Source organism: Phyllostomus hastatus, unplaced genomic scaffold, assembly GCF_019186645.2.
Source record: "Phyllostomus hastatus isolate PE091 unplaced genomic scaffold, TTU_PhHast_1.1 phas_contig_62, whole genome shotgun sequence".
In the NCBI taxonomy this organism is placed as follows: domain Eukaryota; kingdom Metazoa; phylum Chordata; class Mammalia; order Chiroptera; family Phyllostomidae; genus Phyllostomus; species Phyllostomus hastatus.
The window spans coordinates 16,861,684-16,880,221 of NW_025333921.1; the positions used below are offsets into that span (position 1 = coordinate 16,861,684).

The following is an 18,538-nucleotide window of genomic DNA, read 5'->3' on the forward strand; positions in this document are numbered from 1 at the left end:
CATGGCTGGGGCTGGCAGGGAGAAACGAGAGAAAGAAAAAAAACTATCCTCCAGGAGCTTTTTGCCTTAGTCCTCTGGGCAAAAAGATACATTGCTCTTAGTTTTTGCTAAACACGCCTACTACAGTTTCCCTATTTAACCCACCCTTGGATCAAAGCCAGGAAAGAAAGGAGAAGAAAAAAAAACCCCAGGATACTCATTCATTGTTCTTTAGCTCTCTCTCTAATCTGTTTGCTGTTATTTAATTTTTAGAGTACTTTGTTAGTTATATTTTGTCTAGAGTTTTAGTTACTGTCAGTGGAAGAGAGAGACACTTGGCCGGCATCAGAAGTCAGGTTGTTTTGTTTTTTAAATAAGTCAACATGATTGATGTATAATTTTTATATGACTAAATATACGCATTTTAATGTATAGTTTGCATTTTGATAAATGTTTTCCCTAATCTAGTCAATTATCACATTAAAATAGAGCATTTTCAATCCCTCAGAAGCTTCTGGTGCCTCTTAGCATTCTGCCATTTCCTTTTCATCCTGCCGTGAATTACCCTTTGGTGGAGGATGTAAAGGATATTTAGACATGTGACAAGTGGTTAAATAAGATATTTAATATTCCTTTAGGTTCTGTTACATGGAATAATTGAAGGGAATATTAGATCCAGAGTGCCCTAGGCTAGATTTCACAACTATTTCACTTAATTAGCTGAATGGTATTGGGAAATTTTTGTAACCTTTGAAGCCTAGTCATAATTTTCTCATAATTAAAAGTGGGAGGTAAGTATACCTTACTGAGTATTTTGAGAATTAAATGAGATGTATAAAGTAGCTTGTGCAGGGCCTAGCATAGAGTAGATGCACAATAAACATTATTCTCCCATAATCTTTCCGTATATGTAATGCACATAAATGACCAGCTGCATTGAAATAGTGACCCAAAAATATTTGATTAGTATTGTGAAATATTCTCTGCTCCATAGCTCAGAGCCCTGACAGAATATATTTTGTCATTTTCATGCCACTGTGGTTTAGCAAAAAATTTTTCAGTAACATTCTTTTGGGAAAACTTTTGAGCATGTACCTCCAATATAGTATGTACATTATTAAGCAAACACATTTTTTAAGGATGAGCTAAAAATAGGAAAGAAGACCACTGATCTGATTTTATGAATTCCTTTGGTGTTGGAGAGGCCCTGCCCCAAACCTAATAAGTAAATATATGGGGGTAGAACCTAGGAATCTATGTTTTAACAGAACTTTCCATAATAATTTCCACCTGGTTGGGATCAGTTGTTGATACTGGAACTCAAACAAAAAAGGCACCAGCAACATAAAGTCAGAGAAGGCATTTGCCTTCCTCTTCCCATATTTCTCTTTGTAAGTTGAGACTTAATTCCTGAAACATTTTTCCTCCAGGCATTCTGTCTAGTAGCACAGAATATAATGTATTGGGTGCCGTAAAATTAGTCACACAATTCCAGTGAATACTGCTGGACTTAATTCTGCCAATTGATAGGGTTATTGCCCTTATTTTACATATGGCTGAATCTAAATAAATAACTTTATTTAAATAGTAGGCAAATCCTATTGTGAAAGCCTGTTACCAGGCTCTTGAGAGGTTTTCTTTTTAACAATAAACTGTTGGATCACATTTCTAAGAAAAAGTTAGGTACATGACAATGTCTATATATTCTATACAAATAAACATGTAATTGAGGATCAGTTAATAACATTTCTTTTCACATATTAAATAACTCTTATAGATTGGTGGTGTCTATCTGGAGTGCTGTGTTAAAGGAGGATTCTTTTTTTCAAATCCTCACCTGAGGTTATGTTTTTATTGCTTTTGAGAGGGTGGGGGAAAGGGAGAGAGAGAGACTAACAGACAGACAGACAGACAGACGTCGATTGGTTGCCTCCCATACATGCCATGATTGGGAATCAAATGCACAAACTGGGCATGTTGCCTGACCAGGAATCAAACCCACAACCTTTTGGTGTACAGGATTATGATCCAATCAATTGAACCAGCCAGCCAGGGCTAAAGGAGGATTCTTTGGGAAGTCTGGGTCCTAGAAGTAAAGAGTACTTAGATGGATTATAATGTAAAATGTGCCTGAAGTGGTGGGTGGGTGGGAGTTACCTTGTCTGCATCTTTGGTTTTTTGTGAGGTGTGAATATGTGTATTTTCCTGTGACAGATGGTATTGTTGAGAAGAACAGGTAGAGATCTTTTATGACATCATTTTTATACAGGATTACTTTTTAACTAAATTAGTAGTTAACTATAATACTATAGCCTAACTGTGGTGAAATAAAAGTAGTTTTATATACAAAGACCTGTTTTGAAGTGCTATTTGTTGTAATAAAATTATACGTGAAATACAAATAAGCAGACTCTGATATTGTAACTAGCTCTAGTATCTTTGAGCCAGTCAGGCTTATCTCATCTTTTAGGAGCCATTGCATTTTAAATTAAAATTCAGTACCCAGATAGTAACGTCACTAATTTATGGGAAATGGAAACATTGTGACAGCATTGAATGATAGCGCAGTGTTTATTTCATAGCATTAACCTTTTCTTCTGGAAATGAAATAAAATTTAAAATTATATTCAATATAGAGGGAGAGTTTAGAGGGAGAGGGAGAAAGATTTGGGTGGGATATTACAAATCCAACCTAAAAATTCACTAAAGGTCAATTAAGCGCTGTTACCTTAAAATGACTTTTTCCCCCCTTTTTTAGAATCCAGCAACTATCACAAGAATACTCCTTAGCCACTTCAATTGGGATAAAGAGAAGCTAATGGAAAGGTAAGAAAATATCATGTCAGCTTGTATTTAAAAGTAACATAGAAGCCTGTTGAACAGAATTTACAAGAAACAAGTAAGGAGTTGATTTTTATACCAGTATGTGAACAAACCAATGTGCAAATACTTTTGCTTTATTCTCTTATATTCCCCATCTGTAAATATTGCAATAAATTGAGTATTAAGGGAACTCTGGCTCAATGTTATTTCATTTTGGAGGTGAGATTGGGGGCTCTGCTTCAGTGTCTACTACATATATATCCTTTGAAGTACTGGGAACTAAATAACTAAATGTAGGTTTTCAAAAATGCTTTATAGCTTTGGACCATATGAATAAGATCTTTTAATCACTTAAAATTTCTTGTTTGTAAACCTTTTTAGCCATGTTAAAGACATTTATTCAGTAAAAGCTATAAAATAAAGGACTTGCTTAGGGTATCCTGGGCACCAGGATACAGCTGTATGAACTGCTTGTGTGGTTTCACTGCACGAGTGTATTCCATTGGAGATTTTTAAACTATTTTCTTTCAGAAAATGTTTCTAGTTCGAAAAGGGAAGAAATTACTGGGATTGGAGAATGACAATAACGATGCCATTCTTAATGTTTTCTGTTCAATAGATTGGAAATTTGGAGCACTTGTTTAGGTGATGTAGGGTAACAGCCTGTATTCTCTCAGCCTTATTCTCTCCGTATAAAATAAGCAATCCTTATTTTAATAAAAAAAAAATACAATTAGTTTTTGAGAACTGAGAACCCAAATTGTGGAAAATAAATGAAAAATATTTCCCATTTGATTTTAAAAGCACTTGTAAAACACATATTAGACAATACCAAGAATATTACCCTATTTCTCACACCTTGTACCCCAATTATAATTAATAGTGACAATAATAACTATCAATTTTGAGCCAGTTGTTATTTCATTTTATCATCTTGATAGATTTATGATGCTAGAAACTATTATACCCACTTAATTGATGTGGAAACTAAGACTTAGAGCTTAATAATATATTTACCTCAGTTTTGTAACAAAATGAGTTAGCACTCATTCAGATTTGTTGGACTCCAAAGCTTATGTCCTCAATCACATGCTATACATCTTTCCCATGATTTCATGAAGCGTAAAATGCTCCTTGATGAGTGTGATTTGTTCCTTTCCTCATGGATCTCACCTTTTTTGAAGCCAGTAACATTTCTTAAATTGGTAACATTTATTTTATGGTACCTCTGTTATGAAAAGGAGTTTTCATTGTTTATATCTGATACCTTTCTAATGAACTAGACGTATTTACAGCTTGTTTCTCATTATTACATTGGGTTGGCCAAAAAGTTCATTTGGTTTTTTCCATAAGATGGTTCTAATAGCGCTTAATTGTCTTTAACTTAATACAAAACAGTTTTGTTAGATTTTATTATGACAGCTGTCATATCAGCCTGCATTAAAAAAACCTCAAAATAGGCGAATTTTTGTGTAGCCATTTTAATATTGAAGATGGAAGACAATACATAACATTAGTGTATTATGCTTTGTTATTTCAAGAAAGGTGTAAGCGTGGCTGAAACGTAAAAAAAGATTTGTGCAGTGTATGGAGGAGGTGCTATGGCTGATTGAACATGTCAAAAGTGGTTTGCGAAGCTTCATGGGGGAGATTTCTTGCTAGACAATGCTCCAGGTCTGGTAGACCAGTTGAAGTTGATAGTGATCAAATGAAGACATTATTTGAGAACAATCAACGTTATACCATATGGGAGATAGCCAACATACTCAAAATATCCAAATCAATAAAGTTATTGGTGAAAATGAAAAATGTGTCTTTTATTTTACAGAAAACACTAAATGGACTTTTTGGCCAACCCAATATTTCTTTAAAGACATTTCAAATAAATTTTGTGATTAAGTGTGGTAAGTATGAATTAAAAAGTAGGTGGCTTCTGGAAACTTCTGAGTGTGTGAACTTTTTAGTTTCTCCTTGTTAATTTGGATTTTTGTTGTATATATTCTCAAAATATGTTATTGGATATCTATAAATCTTTAGTGTTTATGTAGTGTTTGAAAAATCAATGTGCACTGTTTTTGTCTCATTTAATGAGTTTCACTTTATGTCCTATGTTGTCTAATATTATCACTGCCGCATTTTATTTTATGATTACTAATATGCTTAGGTTGAACTACTGACATTGTAAGTTGTGCTTTATATTTACCATATCATTTCTTTTGTTATTTTATTGCTTTCATCAAGTTTTCTTCCTCTCTCTTCCACCCAATAATTTTAAAGTTATATATTTTATTTTAGTGTTTTAGTGGCTACCCTTAAAATTTGTATGTGCATACTTAAAATTATAACTTTTCAACAATGTATAATTACAGTATATCTGTGCCTTGCACAAGAAAAACATTGTGGAATACTTCTCTGTCCTATTGTTTTTTCTCCTCTCAGCTTGATAAATAGGTGCTTGAATTTTTCATTTGATATTAAACATTTTTATTCAATATGTTCTTTTATCTGATGTGTTTCTTGCATCCCACTCTTTTCTCCAAATTAACCTTTTATCCACTAGAGTATATTTTTTAGTAATTTAAATCAAGTTTTTTATGTGATAATTATGTATGAGCTACGAGAAATCCTTAATATTTTGAGTTATGGGGTGAATTTTGAAAACATCACCTTTGGGCCCTTTAAATCTGTGGACCCATATTTTTGGTTTGGCGAAATTCTTAGCTGTTATTTCTTCAATATTACTGTACTGTTTCTCCATTCTCTTAATGCTTTTAGGAATTACCATTATTAATATGTTGAAACTTCTGGATCTCTTTTCCAAGTCTTCTAATGGCTTTTTCTTTTTTAAAACAAATTTATTGGGTTATATTGGTTATTAATATTATAGGTTTCAAGCATACATGCCTGTGAAACATGATCTGTATATTGCATTGTGTGCCCACCACCCAAAGTCAAATCATCTTCCATCACCATGGATTTGGCGACCTTTACCCTTGACAATTCTCTCCCCTCCCCCTTTTGGCCCTGTCCATGTGTCTTTGAGTTTCAGTTTTAAATCCCACATATGAGTGAAACCATATGGTGGTTAGCTTTTTCAGATGGACTTATTTTGCTTAGCATAATATTCTCAAGGTCCATCCAAGTTATCACACATGACAGTACTTCATCTTTTCTTATGGCAGAATAATATTCCGCCATTGTATATATATGCCACATCTTCTTTATCCAATCATCTATCAAAGGGAAATTTAGTTGTTTCCATGCTTGATCACTGTGAATAATGATGCAATGAAAATACGGGTATATCTTTGCAAATAAATGTTGTCAAATTTTTTGTGTACATACCCAAAAGAAGGGATCGCTGTGTCAAATAGTAATTCTGTTCATCATTTTTTGAGGAACTACCAAACTGATTTCTATAATAGCTGTACCAATTTACATTCCCACCAGTGAAGGTTCTTTTTCTCCACAACCTCTCCAACACTTGTTATTACCTGTCTTGTTATTGATAACCATTCTGACTGGTGTGAGGTGGTATCTCAGTGTAGTTTTGAATTGCATTTCTATAATAGCCAGTGAAGTTGAGCATTTTTTCACATATCTTTTGGCCATTTTCATGTATTCTTGGGAAAAGTATCTATTCAGGTCCTCTGTCAATGTTTTTTTGTTTGTTTAATTTAATCTTTATTGTATTTTTTCCCATTACCGTTTAGTCCCCTCATACTCACCTCCCCCAGCAATTACCACACTGTTGTCCCTGTTCATGAGTCCTTTTTCCTTTTTACTTAACCCTCCATTTCCTCACCTCTCCTTCCTGCTACACACACCCCCACTAGCTGTCATCCTCCCCTACACATGTGAGTCTGTTCCCTCTTTCCTTGTTAGTTCAGTTCGTTAGATTCCACATATGAGGGAAATCATATGGTATTTGACTTTCTCTGACTAGCTGATTTCACTTAGTATAATGTTCTCCAGGTTCATCAATGCTGTTGCGAAGGGTAGAATTTTCTTCTTCTTTTTTTATGGCCAAGTAGTATTCCATTGTGTAAATGACCCATAGTTGTTTTATCCACTCATCTACTGAGAAACACTTAGACTGCTTTCACATCTTGGCAATTGTAAGTAATGCTGCAGTGAATGTAGGGGCACTTATGTTCTTTCAAACATAAGTGTTTGGGGTTCCTTCGGATATATTCCCAGAAGTAGAATTGCTGGGTCAAAAGGCAGATCCACATGCCTGGACATTTCCCTTAATAAGAAGTGTCTATTCATGTCCTTTGCCCATTTTTTAAATTCGGTTTGTTTTTTTGGTGTTGAGTTTTGTAAATGCTTTATAAATTTTGGATATTAACCCTTTATCAGATGTATTGGCAAATATGGTCTCCCATTCTGTGGGTTGTGCTTTTATTTTGTTGATGATTTCCTTTGCTGTGCAAAAACTTTTTATTTTGATGAAGTACCATTTCATTATTTTTTCTTTTGTATCCCTTGCCTGGGGAGATACACCCAATAAAATATTGCTATAAGCTATGTCCGATATTTTGCTGCCTGTTTTCTTGTATAGTTTTTATGGTTTTGGGTTTAACATTTAAGTCTCTGATCTATTTTGAGCTCTTGTGTGTGGTGTAAGAAGGTGGTCTAGTTTCATTTTTTACACATACCTGTCCAATTTTCCCAACACCATTTATTGAATAAACTATCTTTTGACCATCACATGCACTTTCTTCCTCTGTCCAGTATTGACTATAAAGATGTGAGTTTGTTTCTGGATCCTCTGTTCTTTTCCATTGATCTATATGTGATTTTATTCCAGTGCCATGCTGTTTTGATTATTATGGCCTTATAGTATAGTTTGATATTAGGCAGCATGATTCCTTCAACTTTGTTCTTCTCTCTCAGGAACACTGTTGCCATGCAGGGCCTTTTGTGGTTCCTTATAAATTTTTGAAATATTTGTTCTGAGTCTGTCAAACACATCCTTGAAATCTTGATAGGAATTGCATTGAATCTAGAGATTGCTTTGGGTAATATGGATATTTTAATGATGTTAATTCATCCTATCCATGAACACAGTATGTGCTTCCACATATTTGTATCTTCTGTTTCTTTCTTTAGTGCTTTATAATTTTCTGAGTACAGATCTTTTATATCATTGGTTAGGCTTTTTCCTAGTTATTTTATTTTTTTTTGAAACTATTGTAAGTGGGATTGTTTTCTTAATTTCCCTTTCTGTTCATTATTGGCATATAAAAATGCAACTGATTTCCGAATATTAATTTTGTGTCATGTTACTTTACAGAATTCATTTAACAGTTCTAGTAGTTTTTGGTGGAATCTTTGGGATTCTTTATGTACAGTGTCATGTCATATGTAAATAATGACAGTTTTACTTCTTCCTTTCAAGTTTGGATGCCTTTTGTTTCTTCTTTTTGTCTGATTGTTGTGGCTAGAACTTCCAGTACTATGTTGAATGGGAGACATGAAAGTGGACATCACTGTCTTGTTCCAGATCTTAAGGGGAATGCTTGTAGTCTTTACCCATTAATTATGATGCTGGCACTGGGTTTGTCCTATGTGGCCTTTGTTGTGTTTAGGTATCAGAGTTTTTGTCATTAAGTCAGTGCTGGATTTTATCAGAAGCTTTTTTTGCATCTCTTGATATGATTGTGTGGTTTTTACCCTTCATTTTGTTTATATGGTGAATCCCATTTATTGATTTGTGAATGTTGTACCAGCCTTGTGTTCCCAGAATAAATCTCACTTGATCATGGTATGTGATCTTTTGGATACATTGCTATATTCAGTTTGCTTATATTTTGTGGAGGATTTTAGCATCTGTGTTCATCAGGAATGTTGACCTATAATTTTCTGTCTTTTGTAGTGTCTTTAACTGTTTTTTGGATTAGGATAACACTGGTCTCCTAAAATGTGTTTGGGAGTCTTCCCTTGTCTTCAATTTTATGAAATAGTTTGAGGAAAGGTGTTAGTTCTTCTTGGAATGTTTGGTAAAATTCATCTGTGAAGCTGTCTGGTCCTTTTGTTTGTTGGGAGTTTTTTCATTACTGCTTCACTTTCACTAGGTGTAATCTGTCTATTCAGATTTCCTGATTCTTCCTGATTTAGTTTTGGAAAATTGTATGTTTCTGGGAATTTATCTGTTTTATCCAGGTTGTCCAGTTTGTTGGCATATAGTTGTTGATAATATTTTCTTACAACTCTCATACATGTTTGGTGTTTGTTTTTTTTTTTTTATTTTAATTACTTGGGTCCTTTCTCTTTTTAACTTGTTGTATATGGTTAACATTTTGTGCATGTTGTTTATCTTTTCAAAGAACCAGGTCTTGGATTCATTGAACTTTTGTATAATTGTTTTTAGGCTCTATTTTGTTTATTTCTGCTCTTATCTTTATTATTTCTTTCCTTATACTCACTTTGGGCTTTGTTGTTCTTTTTCAATTCCTATAAGTGTGAAGTTAGATTGTTTATAGGTCTTTAATGCTATGAATTTCCCTATCTTCAGTGGTTTCCCAGTGTTCCACAGATTTTAAATTGTTGTATCCTCATTTTCAAGGTATCTTTTGATTTCTTCCTTGATCTTGTTGTTGACCCATTCTTTGTTTAATACCACATTGTTTAGTTTCCATGTCTTTGCATGTTTTTTCAGTGTTCTTATGATTAATTTCTAGTTTCATAGCATTGTAGTCAGAGGAGATGTTTGATAGGATTTCACTCTTTGTAAATTTATTGAGACTTTTTTTGTGTCCTACCATACGGTCTATCCTAGAAAACATCCCACGTGTACTTGAAAAGTATGTATATTCTGCTGCTTTGGGATGAAATGCTCTTGATCTAGTGTGTTTAAAACCACTGTTTTCCTTGTTGATTTTCTGTCTGGAATATCTATGCATTGAAGTCAGTCAGGTGTTAAAGTCCCCCACTATGACTGTTTCCATCTCTGCCTTTATGACCATTAAGATTTGCTTCATGTATTTAGGTGCTCCTTTGTTGGATGCATAAATGTTTGCTGGGGTTATATTCTCTTGTTGGACTGTTCCCTTAATCTAATGTAGTGCCCTACTTATTCTCTACTGTAGCCTTGGTTTTAAAGTCTGTTTTGTTTGATATAAGTACTGCTACCCCAGCTTTTTTCCTTTTTGTTTACATGAAATAACTTTTTCCATCCATTTACTTTTAGTCTGTGTATATTTTTAGATGAGAGATGAGTCTCATGGAGGCGTCATATATATGGATCTTGTTTGCTTATTCATTCAGGTACCCTCTGTGTTTTGGTTGGAACATTTGAGCCATTTACATTTGAGGTGATTGTTGATAGATACTAATGTAGTACCATTTTATCGTTAGACTGTTTTCCTTTGTCCTCCCTCCCTCCCTCCGTCCCTTCCTACCTACCTACTTTCCTTCCTTCCTTCCTTCCTTCCTCTTTCTCTTTTTCTCCTCTTCCTCCATTTTCTTTTTCTTGTCCTTGTCCTCCTTTTTCTCCTCCTCCTTCCCTTTTGCTTCCTTCTGTCTGGGGAAACTCCTTATTTATCCTTCAATTTTAAATGATAGCCTTGCTGGGTAGAGTAGCCTTGGTTGTAGGTCCTTGAATATTTCATGCCAGTGCATTCTAGCCTCTGTTGTGTTTCTGTTGAGCAGTCAGATGACAGTCTACTTGGTGCTCCCTTGTATATAACTACCTGCTTTTCTGTTGTGGCTTTTAGGATTCTCTCTTTGTCTTTAAGCCTTTTCATTTTAATTATGACATGTCCTGGTGTAGGCCTCTTTGAGTCTAACTTGATTGGGACTCTCTGAGCTTCCTGGACTTGTGTGTCTTTTTCCTTTGCCAGATTAGGGAAGTTTTGGGTGATTGTTTTTTCACATAGGTTCTTGATCTCATTGTTGACCCATTCAACAAGAAGGAGAAGTGGCTCACTCAACATCTCCTCCTGGTATTCCCATGATGTGGATATTGTTACTCATCATGTTGTCCAAAATGTTTCTTAAGCTCTCCTCATTGTTTAAAATTCTTTCTTCTTTTTGCTGTTCTGCTTGGGTGTTTTTTTTCTACCTTGTCTTCCAAATTACTGATTTGATCCTCTGCTTCATCTAACCTATTGTGTATTCCTTCCAATGTATTATTTATTTCAAATATTGGATTCTTTATTTCTGACTAATCCTTTTTTATGGTTTCTCTGTCTCTTTTTTTTTGTACTGTTGAATATCTTTATACTCATTAAACTCTATCTAATAAATTGATTATCTCCATTTCTAGTTCTTAAGGAGAATTCTCTTGTTCTTTTATTTGGGGGTTGTGTCTTTGTTTCCCATTTTGGCTGCGTCTTTTGTATTTTCCACCTTAGTTGTAAGACTAATCTCTGATATCTCCCCAAGCAGTAATCAGCAGCCTGGCTTAAGGACTACCTTGTGCTGCGGAGTAATTCTTGGAGGTGAGGTTATTAGTTCTCCTCAGGCTAATGCCACATGGAGAGGAGTGCCTTGCCTGAGAAAGATGGCTTCCAAGTTATGGGGAATGACTCAGCACTGGGATTCTGGCAGCTGTTCCCTTGAGTTCTCTCCCTACAGCCACCAGCCCCAGACTCTCCTCAAGCATCTCTAGTTCACTCTGCCCTCCCTCTGATAGTGCCCAGGGTAAGTGGCTGTAAACTCAATTTTGTGCATTGGCCCTTTAAGGGGCTCTCTGTTTCTCCAGCTGTTTCTCCCTGGCAGACAGAAACCCTGCTGCTGTTCACAGTTGGACATTAACTGGATTCCTTTCCGGCTCTGGTGCTGTAAGCGGGGAGGCCAACTTGGGTTTTAGACCCCACACTTCTCAGGGGTTACCACAGGCTGCTGCTTCAGCTTCTGCCTGTGGGAGCCCAAACAGCCCTCTCACGCCTTCTCTGTACTACCTACCAGTCTTGTTGTGGTGGTGTGGTTTCCACTATCTGTCCTTGGTTATAAGGCTTCTTCTCTGCAGCTAGTGTTCAGTTCATGTAATTTCTCTTCAATTGAGTTATAATTCCAGATTGGTTTTAGGAACAGGTTATTGTATCTTCCACTTTCTAGCCCCAAAATTTGTTTTGAAGTCAGTCTTCAGTGTGATGGTATTTGGATGTAGAGCTTTTAGCCTCTGCCAATTTTTTTTTTTAAAGATTTTATTTATTTATTTTTAGGGAGGGAAGGGAGGGAGGGGGGGAGAGAGAGAGAGAGAGAGAGAGAGAGAGAGAGAGAGAGAGAGAGAGAGAGAAACATCAATGTGCGGTTGCTGGGGGTTGTGGCCTGCAACCCAGGCATGTACCCTGGCTGGGAATGGAACCTGGAACACTTTGGTTCCCAGCCCGTGCTCAATCCACTGAGCTACGCCAGCCAGGGCCCAATTTTTTAACTAGATTTTTTTTGTTTGTTTGGTGCGTTGAGTTGTATATAGTTTGGATATTAATGCCTTGTCATACCTGTTGTTTTTGAATATCTTCTCCCATTCAGATGGTTGACTTTTTGTTTTGTTGGTGGGTTTTTTTTTTTTTTTAATTTTATTTTAATCATTGTTCAAGTACAGTTTTCTCCCACTTACTCCCATTCTAGCCCACCCACCCAACCCTCCCCTCTTCCCCCCCATTACCCTCCACCCCTAGTTTTTGTCCATGTGTCCTCCAAATTTGTTCCTGTAAACCCTACCCATTCCCCCCTGAAATTCCCTCTTCTCTCCCCTCTGGTTGGTGGTTTCTTTTGCTATGCTGAAGGTTTTTAGTTTGATATAGTCCCTTCCATTCATTTATTTTTGTTTTACTTACTTTGCCCTTGGGGTCAGATTCATAAAATCTTCTCAAAGACCAAGGTCCATAAGTTCAGTACTTTTGTTTTCATCTGTGTTCTTTATTGTTTCTACTCTTGTATTTAGGTCTTTGATGCATTTTGAATGAACTTTTGTACATAAGGACAAACTGTAGTCTGGTTTCATTCTGTCACATGTGGATTTCCAATTCTTCTAGTACCATTTATTGAAGAGGCTTTCTTTTCTCCAGTGTGTTTTTGGCTCCTTTGTCAAAAATTATTTGCCTATATACATGTGATTTTATTTCTAGGCTCAATTCTGTTCTATCGGACTATGTGTCTGTTTTTCTACCAATACCATGCTGTTTTGATTATCATCATTTTGTAGTATAATTTGAAGTCTGTTAGTTTGAAACCTCCAGCTTTGTGTTTGCTTGTTTGTTTTGTTTTGTTTTTTTGGAGGATTGCTTTGGCTGAGGTATTTTGTAATTCCACACAAATCTGATGATTTTTTGCTCTATTGCTTTACAAAAACATCACTGGGATTCTGATGGGAATTGCATTAAATCTGCATATTGCTTTTGGTAATATGGATATTTTAACTACATTGATTCTTCCAATTCATGAACATGGAATATCTTCCTATTTTATTGTGTCTTTTTCAATCTCTTTTAATAATACTTTGTAGTTTTCAGTCAGTAGGTCCTTGACATCCTTTGTTAAGTTTATTCCTAGGTATTTTATTCTTTTGGTTACAATTGCAAAAGGAATTGTGTGTTGTTGTTGTTGTTCTTTTTTTCCGAAATTTTATTGTTAGTACATATGAATGCAGTAGAGTTCTGTAAATTGATTTTGTCTTTTGTCTCCTGAAGGCAGCCTATGGGTGGGTTTTTTTTATCCAATCTGCTATTCAGTCCATTTACATTTAGGGTATTTATTGATGCACTGTATTTTGCTGTGTATATTGCGCACCTAAATTTTTGCACTACTCATGTATAATGTGCATCCTTAATTTTCCCTTAAAAATTTGGGCAAAAAACTGCGCATTATACAAAGCAAAATATGGTATGTGGATTTCCTCTAGCCATTTTATCTTTTGTTTTCTGGTAGCTCTGTGTCTCTGCTGGTTCTTTTCCTTTAGTCTTCTATTTTTTTTTTTAATGTTTATTTTTTTACATTTTATTGATTATGCTATTACAGTTGTGCCATTACCCCCCTTCATTCCCCTCCACCCTGCATACCCTCTCCCACCCATATTACCCCCCTTTAATTCATGTCCATGTGTCATACTTATAAATTCTTTAGCTTCTACATTTCCCATACTATTCTTACCCTCCCCCTGTCTATTTTCTACCTACCATCTATACTACTTATTCTCTGTACCTTTTCCCCCCTCTTCACCTCCCAATCCCCTGTTGCTAACCCTCTTTGTGATCTCCATTTCTGTGGTTCTGTCCCTGTTCTAGTTGTTTGCTTAGTTTCTTTTGGTTTTGTTTTAGGTGTGGTTGTTAATAATTGTGAGTTTGCTGTCATTTTACTGTGCATGTTTTTTATCTTCTTTTTCTTAGATAAGTCCCTTTAACATTTCATATAATAAGAGCTTGGTGATGATGAACTCCTTTAACTTGACCTTATTTGAGAAGCACTTTATCTGCCCTTCCATTCTAAATGAAAGCTTTGCTGGATAGAGCAATCTGGGATGTAGGTCCTTGCCTTTCATGACTTGGAATACTTTTTTCCAGCCCCTTCTTGCCTGTAAGGTCTCTTTTGAGAAATCAACTGACAGTCTGATGGGAACTCCTTTGTAGGGAACTGTCTCCTTTCCTCTTGCTACTTTTAGGATTTTCTCTGTCTTTAATCTTGGGTAATTTAATTATGATGTGCGTTGGTGTATTCCTTCTTGGGTCCAACTTCTTTGGGACTCTCTGAGCTTCCTGGACTCCCTAGAAGTGTATTTCCTTGCCAGATTGGGGAAGTTCTCCTTTATTATCTGTTGAAATAACTTTTCCACTTGTTGCTAATCTCTTCTTCTAATACCCCTATAATTTGGATGTTGGAACATTTAAAGATGTCCTGGAGGTTCCTAAGCTTCTCATTTTTTTTGAATTCTTATTTCTCCATTCTTTTCTGTTTGGTTGTTTCTTTCTTCCTTCTGGTCCACTCTATTGTTCTGAGTCCCAGTTTTCTTCATGGGAAGGAACTATTGGTTTCCTCTGCATTTTCCTTCATTTCTCTTATCATATCCTGCATTTGTTCCTCTAATTTAGGACCAAAATCAACCAATTCTGTGAGCATCTTGATCACCAGTGCTTTGAACTATGCATCTGATAGGTTGTCTATCAGTTGCTTAAAAGTACTGGCTGTGGGGGCTTTCAATTCTGTTTGAGCCATCTGCCCCCGCCCCCTTTGGTCTGGTCGCACCTGTTATGTATGAGGGGTGGAGCCTTAGGTGTTCACCAGGGCAGGGCAACCCAGTGGCTGGCGTGTGACATTGTATGTGGGGGTGGGGTCTGAGAGGGAACAGTAGCGCTTGCTCTGCTCTCTGACCTCAGTCCTTTCTGCCACTTCCCCAGAGCAAACTGGGCCCCTCTGGTGCCAATTCCTGTGTGGGTGGGCTTGTATACCCTGTGGGACTTTCCAGGGACCTCTCCTGTGAGGCTGGGAGTCTCTTCCCGCACCTCAATCCTCACAGGTGTTTTTAATCACTGTCCCGAGGCTCTGTTTCCCAGCTCTGGGATCCTGAGTTGCGTGCAGTGTCTTGCTTCAGAACAATTCCTGCCTTACTGGGTCTTCTGTTTGCCACCCTTCGGCCGGGTCTGCCAGCTGCTGCTTGCGCGCTCAGGGTCCTGCTTCTGCAGTCTTGCGCACCCCGGTTGCCTTACAGTCCTGGTTCCAACTCTCTCTGCTCTCTGTGCAGGGACCGGAGCCTGGCTGCCCAACTCTGCCCCTCCTTTCGGTCTGGATGAACGGGTCTGTTTTAACATCTTGGTTGTCTGACTTCCCTACAGTTCAATTTTCTGTCAGTTCTGGCTGTTATTGTTTCTAAATTGTTGTCCCTGTCTTGGTTGTGCAAGGAGGCACAGTGTGTCTACCTGTGCCTCCATCTTGGCCGGAAGTCCTCCTTTAGTCTTCTTTCTGTTGTTTTTGTTTGGTGATATTCCATACTTTCTCCCTCTTTTTTTTAAGTTATGTGTCTTAGTTTGGGTTTTTTTCATGTGTATGGTTACCGTTAGGTTTATAAAAAGGAAAGTTTGTGTATAAACAGTAGTTCTTTTTCTTTTGACTGCATCTGATCTCCATCCTCCTTTGCAAATTCAAACTTTTACCTGTTCTTTCATGTTTTTATTGTTGTAAAATATCTCTATGTATGCTGTAAGTCTTTTAGTGATCTTAGTCATAGTTTTGTGACCATTTGTTTTTTGTTTTAGGTAGAATAACCCCCTTGAGTAGTTACTGAAATGAAGGTCTTCTAGTGATAAGTTTTCTCAGCTTATGTATGACTGGAAAAGGACCAGTCATACATGTCCTTTAGGTGGGAATACACCTGGCCCTTAGGTGGGAATGATGTGTCAATATAGTTTCATTGATTGAGTCAAATGAACCACTCTGTTGGATGATGTGGCTATGGAGGAGGTTGTGTGCATAACCTTTATATCTCCTTCATATCAGATGGATAACTTTGCTGGCTATGTTATTCTTGACTGGTAATTTCCCTCTTCAGTAAGTTGGATATTTGGTTCTTCTGTCTCCTAGCTTATAGAGTTTCTGCTGAGAAGTCTTAACGATAACGTAGTGTTCTTTTCTTTATAGGTTACTTTCTTCTTTTCCTTTGCTGCCTTGATAATCCTTATCATTTATTTTTTAACAGTTGTACTGCAATGTGCCTTGGAGAAGGCCTTTTCGGATTGACATGATTAGGTGTTCCATTTGCTTATTGGATTCGAGGATTTAGTTCTTTCCATAGGGTTTGGAAGTTCTAGTCAACTATTTGTTTGAACAGGCTCTCCATTCCCTTTTGGTCATTTTCTTCTTCTGGCATGACTATTATTCTTATATTTCTCTCTCTGGTAGAGTCAGTTCTCATAGAGTTTTCTTTTCTTTTCTTTCTTGTTTTTAATGCTCAAGTCTTTTCCCTCCGTTGTTTCCAGACTTCTGTATTCAATACTACTAATTCTTTCCTCCATCTGGTGAGTTCTATTTCCTATACTTACTAGTTCATTCTTGATCTCTATATTGAGTTCTTCATGTCCCAACTTTTTATTTGCTTCTTTTTTAAAGTTTTAATCTCTTTGGTAAAGCACTTGTTTTGCTTGTTGATTTTGGTTTCTGTGTTCATTAAACTGCCTATGTGTGTTTTCATGCATCTCATTTTTTTTTTTCAGAACTACAATGTTTAATTCTTTCATCTCCATTATATATTTCCATGTCTTTTAGTCTGTTTCTGGAGATTTTTCATTTCTTTATGAACTGCCTTATTATTCTAATTTAATTCATGGTATTTAATGGATTGCTACTTTCTCTAGGCATTTATGTATGAGTGGCACTTGTCTAGTAGATTGGTAAGAAGTCTTTTCTGTTGTTTTCCAGGAGGTGGTGCTAAATCACAAGTGTTTTTAGCTCTCTTATAGTTCTCTGGCTTTTCAGCTGTCCATAGGGTGGTGGAAAATGGACTGTGTTCCCTGGGGAGATGGGCACTTCTCTTGTGAACTGGTTGTTCCTATTTCAGGGGACTAACTGCAGAGGAATGAGGAGAGCAGTGGTGCTCCAAATTCATGACATCCTGGTGCTGTCATCTGCAACCAAATGCTTTTATGTGGAGGTGGGGTGAGCTGTGGGAACCCAGCCATCTTTTTTGTTGCTCTGCACTGCCAGCAGTTGCAACCTTGTACCTCCCTGATGTGGCTCAGGGAAAGTGTTTCTGTAGTATCAGTTCTCAGGTTTGCCGGTAATGTGTTCTGTGACCTGACAGGAATGGTGAGAGGAGGTGGTGAGGTCTGGGAGGTTAAGAGAAGGTGGCCAGGCTCCATGGCTTTGTTTTTCTGTCTGGAATGCTTGATTAGCAGACAACCATGGCCATAACTCTGTGCTTCATCCCAGCCTGGGTCACTGGGCTCAGCTGCAGCTCTTACTGCCCACTCCTGCAAGAATGCTCTATAAATCTATTTGCTCCCTGCAGCCAAAGGGAGTGCCATCTACAACTGGATTACTCTTTGTTCCAGGCTGCAGGGCTGTGACCTGGCTCCTTTGAGCTCTTCTCACTACTTGCATCCCTGGTTTGCTAAAACATGGTCACCTGTGGATGTTTTGATGTATACATATCTCTCATATGTGTTTGTGCATTGAGCAGGGAATCCTTTGTTGAATTAGAGCTGTCCAAATTGTTGAAAGATCAATAGGAAGAGACCAAGGGGGATCTCTCATGCTGTCATTCCTCTGACGTCACTTGTTTCCGCACCCCCCCCGTTTACTTCTTTTCAGTTGTCACCTTTGTTTTTCTACTCTGGTTTACCTTTAATTTACTAACTTTTTTTAACTTATCCAAAATTTTATTCTGATACAAATATACCATTTTACAGAGGGAATTTTAAAACTTTGTCTGAATTATTTTTATTACTAGCTTTTTTCCCTGCATCCATTTGGCTATTTAGCCTTCTTAAATTTTTCATTTCAACAGTATCTAGCTTTATTCATTTTAATAATTTTATCCCTGTTTTCTGGGTGCTGGCCTTCTCTTATCAGTCTTGGCATATAACTGTTCTTACAGTGTCTTCTTTTAGACTGCTTATCAATAAACAGAAAATTTAAATTATATACTGGTATTATTTTCAAATTGGTCAAATTCTAGGCTATACTAAATTTCAAGGAAAGTTTATATGAGTTCTATTTTCACATTTCCAGTACTGTTATAAACCAAAAATGAAATTACTAAGATAATTAGAGCTAAATAATGAGAGTGCCTACAATA

General features: G+C 36.7%; 1 protein-coding gene across 1 annotated transcript in view; it reads left to right on the plus strand.

Moving 5' to 3' along the window:
- The window catches only part of ARIH1 (ariadne RBR E3 ubiquitin protein ligase 1), a 151,477-nt gene that overhangs the window by 68,422 nt on the left and 64,517 nt on the right, over window positions 1-18,538 (plus strand). Inside the window, exon 2 of the mRNA XM_045848434.1 lies at window positions 2,738-2,805. Coding sequence (XP_045704390.1) covers window positions 2,738-2,805 — 68 coding nt within the window. The remainder of the gene's footprint in view (window positions 1-2,737; window positions 2,806-18,538) is intronic.